At 32.8% G+C, this 17,341-nt stretch overlaps 2 protein-coding genes across 2 annotated transcripts; one reads left to right on the plus strand and one right to left on the minus strand.

Moving 5' to 3' along the window:
• Positions 1-2,189: 2,189 nt before the first annotated feature.
• On the plus strand, positions 2,190-2,819 carry LOC114330132 (protein mago nashi). The gene has a single exon (XM_028279445.2). It carries the CDS (start codon positions 2,316-2,318, stop codon positions 2,751-2,753), a length of 438 nt encoding a protein of 145 aa, XP_028135246.1. The 5' UTR covers positions 2,190-2,315; the 3' UTR covers positions 2,754-2,819.
• Positions 2,820-3,334: 515 nt separating this feature from the next.
• On the minus strand, positions 3,335-16,748 carry LOC114330130 (putative gustatory receptor 28b). The gene is made up of 7 exons (XM_028279442.2): positions 16,462-16,748; positions 15,048-15,291; positions 12,286-12,510; positions 9,123-9,421; positions 4,687-4,755; positions 4,053-4,142; positions 3,335-3,808 (listed from the first exon to the last, which is right to left on the minus strand). The coding sequence occupies exons 1-7, from the start codon at positions 16,675-16,677 to the stop codon at positions 3,752-3,754; spliced, it is 1,200 nt and encodes a 399-aa protein (XP_028135243.2). The 5' UTR covers positions 16,678-16,748; the 3' UTR covers positions 3,335-3,751.
• Positions 16,749-17,341: the final 593 nt, after the last annotated feature.

A 17,341-nucleotide genomic window follows, 5' to 3' on the forward strand; every position in this document is an offset into this window, starting at 1 on the left:
CAAGTAGTTTATGAGTAATTTAAATATTTCCATTTTATGACAACTTAGTAGATATTCTATACTAATTGGAAAATGAACTTGTGTTTGTCGTAAATTGTAATATAATTGATTTATATATCTCTCGTTAATTTTGCATTCCAAGAAAATATGATTTAAATCTCTAATCGAAACATTATCACAAAAACAGACTGATGAATTAATTATTCCTAATTTGTACAGATGTGCCTCATATTTCCCGTGTCGAGCTTTTAATCTGACGATAGTAGAAATATCTTGCTTTGGCAGGTTATATTTAAATATGTATTCAGGTGGCGGAGGAAGTTCTTGATGTAAAGAAAAATATAAATTTTTTGACATGCTTGTAATATTTTTCCATTCTTTTTTCCATATTTTATTTATTCTAACTTTGACGTCATTTATTGCATCTGTCGATAAGATGTGAGTTAGTATCTCACCTTTTTTTATTGCATCTTTGGCCAACTCATCCAATTTCTCATTACCCAGTATACCGGCATGCCCTTTTGCCCATATAAATACTACTTCCACTTTAGACAAATTATTTTTTATATTACATAAAATTTTTTATTTGTATGAACTAAAATCAGTATTCTCAATTGCATATATTGCAGATCTGGAGTCTGTCATTATCACAGCTTTTTCAATATTATTCTCTTTGATCCATTCTAGAGCTTTTTCGATGGCTATAATATCAGCTGTAAAAATACTACTAATACTAGATAATTTGTAATTATTATGCTGATGGGTATTTTGCACATACATAGCACATCCTACTCCTGTTTGATTTTTAGAACCGTCTGTATAAATTACTGTGTAACCCACAAGTCGCTCAGTATAGATTTTACTAAAATATTATTTAAATGATTTGATTCTGTATATTTAGGAATTATGATTCTGGGTTTTTTTATCAAAGTTTTATACGGAAATTTATAAATTGGTAATAATTTACTGTTGTGTAAATCTGTATAACTCCTGGTTTCAATGAATGCATCTGTTAGTGGTGGTGAATTTTTTATTCTCCAATATTTACAGTTAAGTTTTCCATAAGCAGAGACCTTGAACACTGACACAAATAATCTCAAGAGTGCAATGCTGGACGTGAGTACGTGAGCCTTCGAGACCGAGACCACATACTTAACAAATCAGGCAGAGATCAGGAGTTTAAGACGTTATCGAAAGAATCACGACGTTTAAGTTGAACTGGGTGGCCTCTTAGCTAGAACACAAGACGAATCATGGAATGGAGGTTCAAAAACTTTAAAAGCCGTAGAAATAACCACCGACTAGATGGGCGGACGGCGTAAATAGAATAGTGGGAAACTGGCTACAAGCGGCCTAGTGTAGAGAACACTGGAAAGAACTGAAGATGGCTTATGTTCAGCAGTGGACGCGATTGGTTGATTGATGATGATAATCCTCCAGATGAAAGTGGTATTGCCATTAAGTCATTGATATGTGATAAGCATAGAACTACATAAACTCAACACTTATTGTCATAAAAGACAGATAAGAAAATGATTCAACAGAATAAAGTAAAGAATGAGAAACATTAAATATAATTTTCTCGAAACTTCCCTACTGAGCAGTGGCGGATCTACGGGAGGGAAAATGGGGAAATTTACCCCCTTCCTAAAGGTCCAAAATAGAGCTTTTCATTCACAGTCATTTGTTTCGAGCTTCTGTCATGTGTCACATAATATTAATATGTCTACGTCATACGTTATTGATACATATCAATGACAAACAAGATACAAACCAAAGACGTATGACGTAGATATATTAATATTATGTAACAGATGACAGAAGCTCGAAACAAATGACAATCGATGAAAAGCCCTATTAAAGGAAACAATTATTATTGTTGAAACAAAAATACATATATTAGCTGACATGAAACTTAAACTACAGACAGACAAATTCAACCCAATAAACATGTTAGTTAATAAAAATTAAGGAAATAATGCATATAAGTTATTATTTATGTAGTTTGGACGTTTGGGTTTATCCATTTTCTGTCTTTTGGTTTGCTGTTTCATTGGAAATTCCCCCTAAGGTCAATGTCTAGATCCGCCACTGCTACTGAGCAAATTTGCTCACATTTTAAGTGACTGAACATCCTGTACAGATATTACACGTAGTGCGAAAGCGACACTTACTGAAAGAAGAAGAAGATTTCGACGTTCGACCATAACCTTTGTAACTGTCACTGAGACCAAGCTTTCTCTGTTTACAGTTAATTTTCATTTTAATAATTGACTCCACGTAGAAACTAAAAAAACAACAGGGTCGTTTAAAAAATGGCAGATTTTTACATTAGATACTACGTAGGCCACAAAGGTAAGTTCGGCCACGAATTCCTCGAGTTTGAGTTCCGACCGGATGGCAAACTCCGGTACGCTAACAACTCCAACTACAAAAACGATACAATGATCAGAAAAGAAGTGTACGTACACCAATGTGTAATGGAAGAACTCAAAAGAATCATAATCGACTCGGAAATAATGCAAGAAGACGACTCCCTGTGGCCTCCTCCGGACCGTATCGGAAGACAAGAGTTGGAGATCGTCATCAAAGATGAACATATCTCGTTCACTACCTCCAAAACTGGCTCTTTGATCGACGTGAGTCAGTCCAAAGATCCTGAAGGGCTGAGATGTTTCTATTACTTGGTGCAAGACTTGAAGTGTTTGGTGTTTTCGTTGATTGGTCTACATTTTAAAATTAAGCCTATATAAAGTGTAAAATGTATTTATCTTTTTTACCTTATTGTAATTCAATAAAACTCTCAGTTTGTAAGTATATTTTTTGTGTTTGATTATAATATTTCATATTACTCTGTAAGAATATATGTACATTCATTCACTAACACTTTGGCTGCGTTTAGAGATATTTATAAACTTATGTCGAGTGCATTACGAGGCATATATGTCCTGTAGTGAACCTTTGCAGGTGTGCTTCGATGTAGCCAACCGTTAGTGTAATACTATGTTTATTTGTCTCATAACGCAGCCAAGGTGTTAAAAGTTTTCGTGAATCCAAGTATTTCATTATAATTATGTTTTAACAGCGTTATAAATAAGAAAAGGATCTTTGACACACAGAAGCTCTGTACTTATTCATACTTATACATTCATTCATTAATCCATGGCATTCAAAATCCTATTCTTAGCTGAGGTGGATTATTCCTGTCATTTATAGCTTGCTGTGTGTCTTTACTGCTGTTGTGACTCTTTTCCATTTCTTCATGTCCTTGCACTTTCCAGTCTTTTAGATTATTCTTATATCTTCTTCTACATCTGGGCCATAATGGTGTCCACTTAGTTATCCGTCTCAACATCCATTCTAAGCGAAGGGTTTTTATGTATCTGACTATATTTTCTCCCTTTAATTCTTCTTCAATGTTAGCATTTGTTTGCATTCTTATTTCACCCTCTCTTGTTACATTGTGGCTCAATATGGTTCTCATTATTTTTTTTTCAAATTTCAGAAGGCATTTGCAGATTATACCTTCCATTTGCTATAAAGGGGCTCCCATCTAGGTAATATTAGATAGAGACATTCTACTATTGTAATGACTCAACTTATGTTTTACTATCAACAGTTTCTTTGGATTATGTATAGGCAAAGAAGGAAATAAAACAAACTTAAATATTGTTTAGGAAACTTTATTCTAAAGTATATATCTATATTTAAGACAAAATATATTGCTTTCTACTGATGTTTTGGTAGTGTTCTACTTATTTTGAAACTGTGCCAGAATTACTAAGTATGTTGTTCCCATTGAAACCGCCTAAAAAGTTTTATTCATATTTAATAAATTGAAAAAAAAAAATTAACAATAATAATTATTGTTACTGACTGTGACATAAGTTCTTATCCAATCTGAGAACCATTCTGAAATTTTGACATACATACAGTAGTTTTATTATTTAATATACCAATATTTAGTATGCCTACTCTACAAAAATACCAAACGAATACAGTCGAATGATAACTTGTATATTTATTAATCAATGCTAAGACTATGTTCTTACCGAAGTTATCAATGCTTTATTTATTCTAAAAAATCCAGAGGCTGTGAAAACCAATTTGTTTACCATTGTATGTGATAAAAATGTCCAAAGCTAAAAATAAGGTTTTAGAAATAAGCAGATAATGTTGTAATCGTGAAGTAACAGTGTATCATTTAGATCTATTAATATTTTTTTTAATTAAGTTCAACCATCCTTCGCATATAAAGGTACTATTTCGATGACACAGACTGCAGTTGCCGCCACACCAGACATCATATTACTTTGCAGTACCTATAGTAGTACCAACTGTCATTAATATTTATCTAACGGGGTGCTATTTTTCGAGGTGTGGAATTCCATAAACAAGGGATCTACCCGTTTTATGAAATGATCCCTTGTTTATGTAATTTCACACCTCCAACAATAGCAGCCCGCTGAGCTGAATATTAATGAGACTCTTACGTAGCTGGTACTACTATGTTAATAATTTCTATGAGACTGGTTCTCCAGTCTCATACACCCCAATATATACTTCTCCACCACCTCAACGATTTTCTCTTAGATGGAAGATGAAGCTGCATATATTAATCCTTTTTTATGTTGATTCATTTGGTATATAAATATATTTTTAATCACGTAAAAAAGTTTAACCTACCTCTTGTTGTAAATGTTCTGAGCTGGTTTTGTTTAAAATGTTACAGATTATTTTCTTTGGTGTATTAGCCTGAAATATAAAAAGAAAAATAGAAATTGTCGTCTAACAAGCAAGTAAACTATTTATATTTTTAAATGCAATAAAATGAAATAAGATTACTTTAATTCTTGTAAGTAGCTGGGGAATAATGTTGTAAATGGTATTAACATAAAACAACTCAGTATAGAGACTTGGCTGTTACATACATTTTGTCTATATTTATTTTCCATTTCTTTCTGTTTATTTTGATGGGTCGGAAAACGTTAGGTTCACTCTATATGTGAAGACCTAGAATTGTCTCAAAACTTTTTTTCCCTCATCGTCCAGCCTTAAAAGTCCACTGCTGAAAACAGGCCACTTCCTTATGTTTCCAACTCTGTCTGTCTGGCGCCGCTCTCAACAGTTTTTATTTAGCCTATTAAGTTTTCAGTGACTTTGTAGAATCTTATGTATAACTTGGCACCAACGTAAATGCAAAATGGGAAAAGGCTACAGAAATTAAGGCCAGAATAGAACGAGCCAAAGCAGCATTTAACAATATGAAAAAGCTCCTCATGAGCGAGGATTTGTCTCTTCTCCTAAAGCTTCTTCTTTAAGTTCCATCTTCTATTGAAGGTTGAAAATCATCATGGCAATGCGGACCTGTTGACTGCCGCTCTAAATAGCTCTGCACTACTGCATTCGAACCATTCCCTTAAGTTCTTAAGCCAGGATATTCTTCTTCTTCCCACATTTCGCTTTCTTTGGATTTTGCCTTGCATAATAAAACTATGTCTAGTTAAATGCTACATTTTTCCGATCTTAGTATATGGCGTGGAGGTCTGGACGTCGACAGAGACGCTCATAAAAAAAACTAGAAGCATTCAAAATGTGGATGTACCGATACATTATATTAGTCCAAGTAATGAAGCTTAAAATATGACAAAACCTCCGATTTTCTTGAAAATTTATGAATAAATAGTGGATAGTCCAAGGATCAAAATCTATATCATGCCAAAAGGCGCTTTTACCATGGGGGTGGTTGCCACCCCATCTCGGGGGTGGAAATTTTTATTATATTTTGACTGCAAGAGTTGGTAAAAACATTCATTATAAGCAAAAAACGTTCTATACATTTTTTTGATAAAATTAATAGTTTTCGATTTATTCGCTATCGAAAGTGTTAGTTTTAGATGGAAAAAATCAATGTTAGTCCAGGAACCGAAGCTTTTCACCTCGCAATTTTTACAGAATAGATCGATTTGCTTGAAAATTTGAGAATAAGTAGTAGATACTCCAAGGATCAAAATCTATATGATGCCGAAAGGAGCTTTTACCATGAGGGTGGTTGCCACCCCTTTCTCGGGGGTGGAAAATTTTTATTATATTTTGACCGCAAAAGTTAATAAAAACATTCAATCTAACCAAAAAATGTTCTATACATTTTTTTGATAAAATTAATAGTTTTCGATTTATTCGCTATTGAAAGTGTTAGCGTTATATCGAAAAAATCAATGTTTTTCGATAACACTCAATTTTTGCCGTAGAAAAATTTTTTCAAACCAAGTTCTTGGGAATTAAATAACCTACAATTTCATATTTAAACATTTTTTCGTCTCTCTGATGCTAAACTTTCTATGCTGAAAAAAATGGGATTTTTTACCAAACTACAAAAATTCGTTATTCGCTTTTAACTCCAGTTTTGTAAAAACTAATCATTCTAAGCCATTCAAACTTCTAGAATCTATTAACAATACATAAATAAAGAAGAATGAATAAGGCAATGACTAAAAACACCGCTAACTTACATTATTATGCTTCAAATTGGATTTCTCCTTTTCTTTTCAAAAAAATATATTGATTTTTTAACTGTAACTTTTCTATTTTTTATCTTAGAAAGTTTGGTAAAAAAGAATTTTGTAGGTTTTTACAAGATTTATAAGCCTATTAATATTAAATCTTTTTAAAATCCTCAGTTACAAAAAAGGTGACTTTGAAAGGGTTGCAAAAGGTGGTTTTTGCATAGTATTACAAGTTTTAATTGTCAATAGCTCACTAAATGTTTGCCGTAGAAAAATTTTTGCAAACCAGGTTCTTGGGAAATCAATAGGCTACAGTTTCATGTTTAAACATTTTTTCGTATCTCTGATGCTAATCTTTCTATTCTGAAGAAAAGGCCATTTTTTCCAAACTACAAAAATTCGTTATTCGCTTTTAACTCCATTTTTTTTAACTAATCACTCTAAGCCGGTTAAACTTCTAGAACCTATTAACAATACATAAATAAAGAAGATCAAATAAGGTTAATGACTAATTTTAATTAGTAGGGTGGTGATTAGGAGGTTGCTTCCGATCACTTTTTCTCTGAAAAAATTGGGACTGGCATTTTTTTCATTATAAGTCACTTAATTTTTTAGCTATACACTATTTTTTATTTCTGGAGATAGATATTTTTAAATAATTTAAATTAGTTTGAACAAGTTATCCTAGAAAAATGTATAGTTTTTCCGTCTTTTGACTTGGAAACTACAATATTTAGCATTCGATGAAGAAGAGCTAACATATAATAAAGTATAGCTCGATTACTATTGGTCTTAAAGAAAATTAAAGAAAAAGGTTTTGTTTATTTTTTTAAAAGGTACATTTTTGTTAAGTAAAGTTGTTTTGATAAAACGAAAACTTTAGGAGTTATTAGCAGAAAACTTATTAAAAACATTGATTTTTTCGATTTAAAACTAACACTTTCAATGGCGAATAAATCGAAAACTATTAATTTTATCAAAAAAATGTATAGAACGTTTTTTGCTTAAGGCTGTATGACACTATGCATTTTCTTGTATCATTTCTAATATCGTTTCTGATATCGTTTCTTGTATACATTTTCTTAGTATCATTTCTTGTACGTACATTTGTGCCCTGTATGACACTATGCAAGTTCTTGTATCGAAAATTGTATGAAATTCGGCACGTGATTGGTCGATATTTTGTTTGTCACTCCGTGTCACGTTATGGTAGTACTGCATCTACATCTACAGCTGATTTTAAGGATTTTATAAAATTTATAAAATCCTTATTTTAGCGTTTGAGGTTGATTATTTGTGTTTTTATTTTGTTTTGATATATTTGTGCTAAACTATTTGGATTAGAATTATCTTCAGTTTGATCCAAATTAGGAGCTATTGTCTTTTGTAAAAAATTATGCACCATGAAACCTAAATTTATAGTTTGAACTTTACTAGGAGCTAAATATATGGTTATTAGTAGAACAGTAGTCCATACCAAACGGTATATTAAGTATCAATATAAGATTTATAAATAATACCTACATAAACACAAATAAATTCATCAATACATGATCCCATTTTCATTTCAGCCGCCATTATGAGTAAGTAATTAATGACATTTTAGATGTTTTACCAGCAGGTTTTAGGTTTTTGCTCTTTGCGCAGAAATTGGCGCAGTTCTTGTACAAGAATCTGTGTCTGACTCAAATTCTTGTATCGTTTCTTGTATCTGTGTATGACACTATGCATTTTTTTGACATATCAGAAACGATATTAGAAATGATACAAGAAAATGTATAGTGTCATACAGCCTTTAGAATGAATGTTTTTACCAACTTTTGCGGTCAAAATATAATAAAAAATTTCCACTCCCGAGATGGGGTGGCAACCACCCCATGGTAAAAGCGCCTGTCGGCATTCTGTAAAAATTGCGAGGTGAAAAGCTTTGGTTCCTGGACTATATTTGTATATCCTGGACCGAACATATCACCAACATGGAGGTAATCCACAAAATAGGAAAAGAGAAAGAAATCGTGAGCACAATTAAACAAAGAAAACTTGATATCAAGGTAACATATTGAGGCGATCAATATCGTTTACTGCAATTGATTTTCCGGTTGAAAATAGACAGTAAGCGAGGGCCAAGCAGGAGAAGACACTCGTGGCTCCAAAATCTGCGGAAGGAGTTCAAGCTCACATCGGTCGAACTATTCAGAAGTGCCGTAAGCAAGAACAGAATTGCCATATTAATAGCCAACGGTCGCAACGGACAGAGCACTTAAAGAAGAAGAAATCGTCAGTCCATGCATCGTGTAGGTGGTCGACCGACGCTTTCTTCTCTTCCCTTGTTCTCCATTCCAATAACCTCTTTATCTATTGTCCATCTGTCATTCTGATGGCTATATAATGTGTCGTGTCCTGCCCATCTCCATGCCAGTCAGGTTATCCTTTCGATGACGTCAGTCACCTTGGTTCTTTTCCTGATCTCTTTGTTTTTTATATTGTCTCGCAGACGCAGAGTTATTCCTTACATGGATCGTTCCATCCTTCTCCATGTGACCCTTTTTGTTCTCTATTATTTTATTTTTAGAAAAGTAGGTAACAACTATTTATATGATATATAAAAACATGTACCTTATGAGTTACAATCTCTGCCACAACACAAATAAAAACAAATCTTGCTAAATAATAGACACTCCAAAGCACTTCGTTGATCACATTGGAAATTTTCTGGAAAGTAGCACTAGTTTTGTTGGAGTTTTTCGTGAAGCCTCCAAATATTGTAAAATATAAGCCAAACAATACGTTCAAAGATAATCCGGCAAGTATAACTAATAGTTGAAAACCATGGAGCTTGTTAAGTTTTGAGAATGCCTTTGTCATTAATCTTGTATATCTTTTTGTTGTAGCGAGTTTCGTTAACACTAAATTACCTGAAAGATAATAAATTAATAATTATAAAACAAATAAAAATATATAGTAATATGGTCCTTCGAGCACACCGGGCCGCTGTACTATTGACCAGATATTACAATAAAACATATCCAGATCATGGAAAAATGCTGGAAGTTTGATCATGAGTTTCATCAGATGTTCATAGATTTGATAACAACCATTTGATAAAGTATGCAGGGCTAGACTGTAGACAGCGATGCAGGAACTTGGCTTTCCAAAAAAACTAGTCAGTTTGATACGGATGTGTATGGAAGGATTATACGATGTAAGGTGAGAGTTGGACAACAATACTCGGAGACATTAGCAATAAACAATGGAGCATAGCAGGGAGATGCACTTTTACCACAACTCTTCAACCTAACTCTGGAACACACAATCAGAAGTGCAAGCGAATCTAAAAACCGACTACCTACAGTATTTCATCGAAAAGGATCAAACCTACTGTTGGCTTTTGCAGACGATATCGTTTTAATAGGAAACACCGATTTAAGGATGAAGGAGACTTTCGTCAGGTTCGAGAAGGAAGCAGAGAAGATGCGTGGCTCCTGATAAATGAAAATAAAACGAAATATATTATTGTGTTTTCAATTTATCAATCAAAGGCAAAATGAAAATTAAATTAAAATTTATAACGAGGGCACATAAATTTAATACACCCTGTATATTGATCTGTAAATATTTATTAGAATTTAGTTTGGATGTAAGTGGATTTCTTTTTTAATGAGCTTTCCGATGAACCATTAAAGACTTTTGTGAATAATTAAAGTGAAAAGGACGATGTATTTAGATTTAAAATGGAAAAAGATTGTTTATTACGGGAACTATAGAATCCACAGGTAGAGGTAATTATCATTTTCTAGAAAAATGGTTTAAAAGAAAGTTTGGAATTTTAATATCTTTGTTTCAACCCGAGTAAATATTGTCGGGTTCCCCGAAAGTAATTAGGATGGTCGGAATAATTTTGAAAATGACTGTTTGTTTGTCGAATGGAAAAGAGAAATGTTTCTGATTCTTGGCAAGTTGGAAGGGGAAAAGTGGTTTGAATGTTGAGTGAGTTTGAAAAAAAAGATTATTATGTTTTTGGCATCGCTGAGGAGCAGTTCGACGTTTTCGTGGATAAGTAGTTAGCAAGTACCAGTGGTTGTTTGATAGTGAAGAATAGTGCTGAAAAGTGGAACGAGAGACAGATCAAATTGAGACGAAATACCTCTTTGATTCTGTATTATTGTGAGAAGGAGAGCAGAGAATTTTTGGAGTTTGTGTGAATCGAGTACTGGTCAAAAGAGGCTTTGGCTCGTTGGAGAATTGGTGCTGGTATGCTGATAGTTTTGAAGCTGGAGAACGGAGAGGGCTTTGATGAGTAACCTTTAACATAGTCAACGAGGGAGAGCTGTTTTTGGGTCACGAGAAGACATCACAGTGAGTGAAGAAAAAGGTCAGTCAACTTATGTGAAAGATATTTTTATGTTCGGAAACTAAAATTTTGAGTAAAAAGCATATGAATTAAAATTCCAATATTTCTAAAAGTAAATAGGAAGTATAGCTAATCTTGCGAATACATAAATTTGTTTTGTTTAGTTTGTTTTACCAAAGTCATCGGGAACAAACCGATAAATTGTTTTTTTTAACTATAATAAATTTAAGTGGTAGAAATTTCATTCGGACATCTGTGTCCACCAGGTTTTAGATTTGATAGATTTTTAGAGTATTGATTTTGATAAATAAAAGACAATTTTGTATTTTTAATTTATATTTTGCTTTATTTCTTTTTCCTATTTTATCCCGATTAGGATCAACTAAGAGATACTGAAACCACGAGAGAAGATAAGTATAACGTAAGATAATTTAGACATTTTTTTAATATTATAAAAAGGCACCCTGAGATTTTGTTATTCATTTTTTATGTATGATTTGCGACAATTAAATAATTAATCAAATAAATAATAATTAATATAAAATTAATAAGAAGCAGATCATAACAATATGTATATGAGCCGCAATAACCAAAGCAGAGACAGAATAGGTCAGAACATCACCATCGATGACTAACTTTGAGCGCGTTAGAGAATTTAAGTATCTTGGAACAACGATAACTGAAGACAATAACGGATCAGAAGAAATACACAATAAGGATACAAGCCCGCAACAGATGTCTTTATGCCCTTCAAAACCTTATAAAATCGAAACAACTAACAAGACGTACAAAGATGATACTAGTACCTATATAAAACAATAATACGACTCGTCGTGATGTATGCAAGCGAAACGTGGACGATAACAAAGGCAAACGAAGAGAGACTACATGTTTGGGAAAGAAAAATCCTAAGGAAGATCTTTAGGCCTATGCTTGATGAAGCAGTAGAACAATATAGGATAAGAACTAATAAAGAGCTCGAAGAACTTTACCCAGACGCCAACATAATTATAAAAATAAAGTCCAGAAGACTCCAATGGGCAGGACATCTCAGCAGACATTCTGACCAAAGAACAGTGCGAAAACGCCGTATCTGCAAAAATCTGAAAAAATTAAATTTTTACTTCTCTCTAACCCAAATGTGCATATCTATCTTATTTGCTTACTAAAAATGACGTAAGTTAAGCCAAAACACATTAAACACACCGCATCTTATGCCGTATCCTGTGTAAATGTATACGAATACTTCGAACAAAAATCGATTTTACTCAAATGTGATGTCTCTGTAGATACGGCGTTTTGGCTAAGCACGGCAGTGTAAGTAAGGTCAAGTATGTTAGAATAATGAATATTAAATACGAAATATTAGATAACGTTATATGTTAAATATTTAAACAAATAATACTACATACTTTTCCAAACCCTTACCATTCTCTATATAGTGTTTGTTATGTATATCTTCCAAGTTATGAATTAGTCTTTCAAACCTAGATTGGACAATCCAGCATAAACTTGCAAATTGAAATTCGCAAGATATGATGGAGAAATTGTTGTACAAATTCAAATAGAACATGAGGAATGCCATCCAATTGTCGGTTGTCACTATCAAGATGGAGTAAATTTGGTATGGCCAGGATACTATTAATAATAACACTGAAAACATACATGTTAGTTTACTCTAATGAAATTTTTGTTATTGTACTACATACAATTCTATATTACCTAGCTACTTATTGTATAATAAGGACTTTTTGATAATTACGTAGTATAATAAAGAAGAAGCAAGTTGTTTTCGCGAAAATTTGTTACTGCTGATTTTCAGATTTGGAAACATGATCGCTGTGAACCAAAGCTGGGAAATAGAGTGAATGAAACATTAACTTAAAACCAAATTCATGAATTTTATCCATTGTAAATTATTCTGACGCTTGCGTTCTTTACCTTCTTCTTCATATGTCTTGTCTGTTTATGGATTGGAATTTCAATCAAACCATCCCTAAATTTGGCGGCCATCACATTTTTATTGTGTAATTATATTGTATTGTGTAATTTCACAATCTTTCCTGGATGATATTCTCAGAAGTTGATATTTATTTCTCCTCACAAATATGTACAATCAACCACAAACTTTAGAAGATTAGGCTCTAATAATGAAAATTCCACAGTGACTGGTTAATGTAGTGATAAATTTTAGTGATCTCGTGAGAATTATAACAAATGACAAAAATCGCGGAACGTTTATTTATTTAACAGATTTATAGAGACCGACTTCATTTGCAGCAAAATGCAAAAATTGCTTCCTAGATTATAACAAGGCATTCGATACGGTGAAACAAAATCCGTTAATAAAACTACTGAGAACAAAGAACATCGACACACGGGATATAAGAATAATAAATAATATGTATTATGAACAAGAAGCTGTCATAAAAATAAATAATTTAAACACAAATAAAATGAAAATCAAAAGAGGCGTTAGACAGGGCTGTGTCTTGTCGCCATTACTGTTTAATGCATACTCAGAAGAAATATTCAAAAAAGCATTAGAAGATGAAGCAGCAGGCGTAAAAATAAATGGCCTACCCATATGTGAAATTAGATACGCCGATGACAGAATATACTAATAGCAGAAACTATTACAGATCTACAAAGAATTTTAGATAAGGTTGTTGCAACGAGTGAAAAATTTGGTCTGTCATTAAACATAAAGAAAACAAAATTCATGGTTATATCAAAGAAAAATATTAGAAACATCAATCTACACGTAAATAATAAGACGATAGAACGAGTTCAGAATTATAATTATTTAGGGACAAACATTAGTGAAACAAACGATTATACCAAAGAAATACGAATTAGAATAGAAAAGGCTAGAAATGCATTCACTAATATGGAACAAATATTATGTAGTAGAGATCTCAGCCTAGATTTTAGAAAGCGAGTACTAAAATGTTATGCATTTTCTGTTCTTTTGTATGGTGTGGAGATATGGACTCTTAATAAACAATGCCTCAATAGATTGGAAGCATTTGAGATGTGGACGTATCAAAGAATGCTGAGAATCTCCTGGACAGACAGAATAACCAATGAGGAAGTATTAAGGAGAATACAGAACAGCAGGGAGATACTGGATTCCATCAAAATAAGAAAACTTCAATACTTGGGTCATATAACACGTGGTGACAGATATGAACTCCTAAAATTGATTATGCAGGGAAAGATTCAAGGAAGGCGCAGCATAGGTAGGAGAAAAATGTCATGGCTGAGAAATCTCAGAGAATGGTTTGGATGCAGCTCAACTGGAACTCTTTCGGGCTGTAGTGTCAAAAGTGAGAATAGCAATGATGATTGCCAACCTTCGTTGCGGAGATGGCACGTAAAGAAGAAGAAAAAAGAAGCAAAAATTTCATACGAAAGCTAGATTCTTCACCTGTAAAATTTATTTTGATTTTTGTCGATAGGACACTCTGATTAAAAGGTATCGTATGTTTACCGTTGAGTTGATACAAATTTTATTTAAAAAATTGATTTCGCACGCGTAACTGACATTTAAAATCGTTGGTCTCTTCAAGCATTGATTCTGAGAGGACGGTTCATACTACACAAAAAGTGCTCATTAACGTTGCTGTTCAAAATTATCTCAGCTATATTTCTTGTTTGAAATATTTTTTCTTCTCCACCAGAGCGATTTTTGGGGGAAACCCGAGTGTTTAGGAGTGGCAAACTTTCTTGCATTTTTCGGGCTACCAAAATTGACATTTTCGGCAAAATTCAGCTTGTTCGTATGCTTTTTAGAGGTTTTGTGGCACTTTCGTTTCTGATGAATGTGTTAGAGCTTGTTTGGTTAATAGGTACATTTGTATTACAGCAACTGATAGAAAAGCGAGTAGAAAGAACATATTAAAGTTCTTGAGACGTCGAGAAAGCTTACGATAATGTGCTAATAAACAAAATATTTTAGTTACGTATTTTTTATGGGAAATAAGCCACAATTTTACTAAAAAAGCTTCGAAACGTTAATAAATTCATTTTTTAGTAAAATTGTGGCTTATTTCCCATAAAAAATACGTAATTATAAAAGTGCCACAAGGAAATAGCTTCAGAACAACATTAAAATATTTTAGATACCTACTCAAGAAGTCTGGAACTTATCTGAATATATTAAACATACTTGATATCTTTATACTTACTTGATAAAATAATATTTCTTCTAAAATCACTATTATCCAACGAAGGAATAATTATATCAACGTTTTGAATCTCTACTAATAGAGGGGGTAAATACTTGGGCATATGGATTAAATTAGAAAATCTTACTAAAATTGACATAATTGATATCAAAACGATATTAGCCATTTTGGTTATAAATTTCTGGCTACTTAAAGCTCCCGTTTGTTCTAAGGTACTGTTTAATTTCAAAGATATTTCTGGCATCTAAAATAAACCTTTGTATTAATTCAATTTATTTCTTTTTAAGATTAAGTACTTTAAAAGGTTCTCTTGGGACCTCTGGAACCTTCTTCCTGGAATATGTCAACAAGAAACTACCGCCAAGACGTCAAGATTGGTGCGATGAAGAATGTAGGAATGCTGTGGCAAGAAGAAACAGGACAAAACTACAAAAAGACAGCAAATACCCAAAATACGATCGAAAAGTATGTGGCTAAAAGAAGAGAAGTTAAAAGAATTTACAGAAAGAAGAGAAGAGAACAGCTAGAACAGCAATGGAAAAACATAATAAAGGAAGCCTACATAAACGAAGAGGTAAAAAAATTCTAACAAGTTAAGAAATCCAGAGAAACTAAAAGGAATGATAGAAAGTATTGCAGAAACTAAGAAGGTTTACTTATAGGAGAAACAGCAGTAAAATGCAAGGGCTGAATACTTCGAAGATCTATTAAATACATACCAACAAGGCGTGCGAGGAACCAACTTTGAATGAAGTCAAAGAAATAATAAGAGATCTAAAAAATAACGATAGGCCAGGGGAAAAGCAATAGGGTCACTAAATACAACATTGAAAGCAAAAAATGTGTCAAGCACCGTTAAGTCTACGAGACAACAATCAAACCAGTGATATATGCCAACGAAATCGAAAGTGATATATGCCAACGAAGCAGGGATTATGAACCAGAAAGAAGACAAGAAGAAAATAAGATATGACGAACAAAAAAAGAAATAATGATTATGTATGGAAAACCAATAAAATTACAGCAAAACTACAAGAGTCCAAAGAGCTAGATGGCTTGATCAGATTATACGAATGCAAGAGAACCAAAATGTTAAAACAATACTGAAAGAGGGAGAAATGGGGAAAAAGAATTGCTCGTCCAAAGACAAAATGGTTGGAAGTAGTAAAGCAAGACTTGTCAGAAAGGCTTGGTAGATTGGAGAGAAAAAGTAAGGGACCGGAAGAAATGGAAGGAAATAACCGAGATTTTGGAAGCCACGGGCCTACACTGGCCCGTGACAGCAAGTGCTGTTGTATACATATATACCTAAGTGCAACAACAAAAAATATTTAACGTTCAACTTGCAGTTTTTCTAGTGTTAATAAATAAAAGGTAAGACATGCATTTGAAAATGTTGGCTGAATAATAATACCTCTTCAATATAAATAACTGCATACGGAATAAATCCTAAATGAGCCATACTAATAAGAAGTATAAGAATCTGAATCACAGTCAATAATTTAGACCGCCCAACTTCTTCAATATGCTTTTTACTGGTTAAAGTACAAACCCCTGCCAACTTTGACAAAAGTAGAATCGGTTTCATAGATTCATAAACGGTTTTTATATCTTTTTGAACAGATATCATAACTGTACCGCTATCTTTAATACTCTATTGTGTAATACTCCACAGTCGATAGTTTTTAAACAATGTGCTTTAATCGTTTAAATATCAATTTAGGTATGTGCACGAACTCATGTCTTATCTGCTGTAAATACGAGTAAAATGATTGATTAATTTTAATAGATTGATACTATTAGGCAATACGTGCATGTAATTATGTACTTTATTGCTCAATATCTCCAACATGTTTTGACAGGGTGGGTTTTGAGTAGATTCTAAGAATAATATTTGGTATTGATATAAAGATAACTAATATACAAAGTATTTGTCTGTAAACTATGTGGACATGACAAAATATTGATAAATAATTAATTATGAGTAAAATTTACCACTAATATTATACCGGGTACTTACTGAAGCCTTAAATGCACTATATATAGAGCAGTTCTGATCTGTTTTGATCTAGCATTCTGATTTTTGCAGAAAAAGTTGTGTGATAACTCCAATAATGATAATTGATAATCCTCCCTCTCAAATAGGTCGGGAATATTAATAAAAAATTAAAAAATGTCATTTTTTCTTTTATAAAACAACTCATTTTGGAGCCAAGTCTTAAGGTATGATTCCGAAAGTGACTGCAGACCGCAAACCACAGACTGCAGCGACAGTGTCGTCTCCGGTCAGACCA

This window comes from Diabrotica virgifera, chromosome 2 (genome assembly GCF_917563875.1).
Source record: "Diabrotica virgifera virgifera chromosome 2, PGI_DIABVI_V3a".
NCBI classification, from domain to species: Eukaryota; Metazoa; Arthropoda; class Insecta; order Coleoptera; family Chrysomelidae; genus Diabrotica; species Diabrotica virgifera.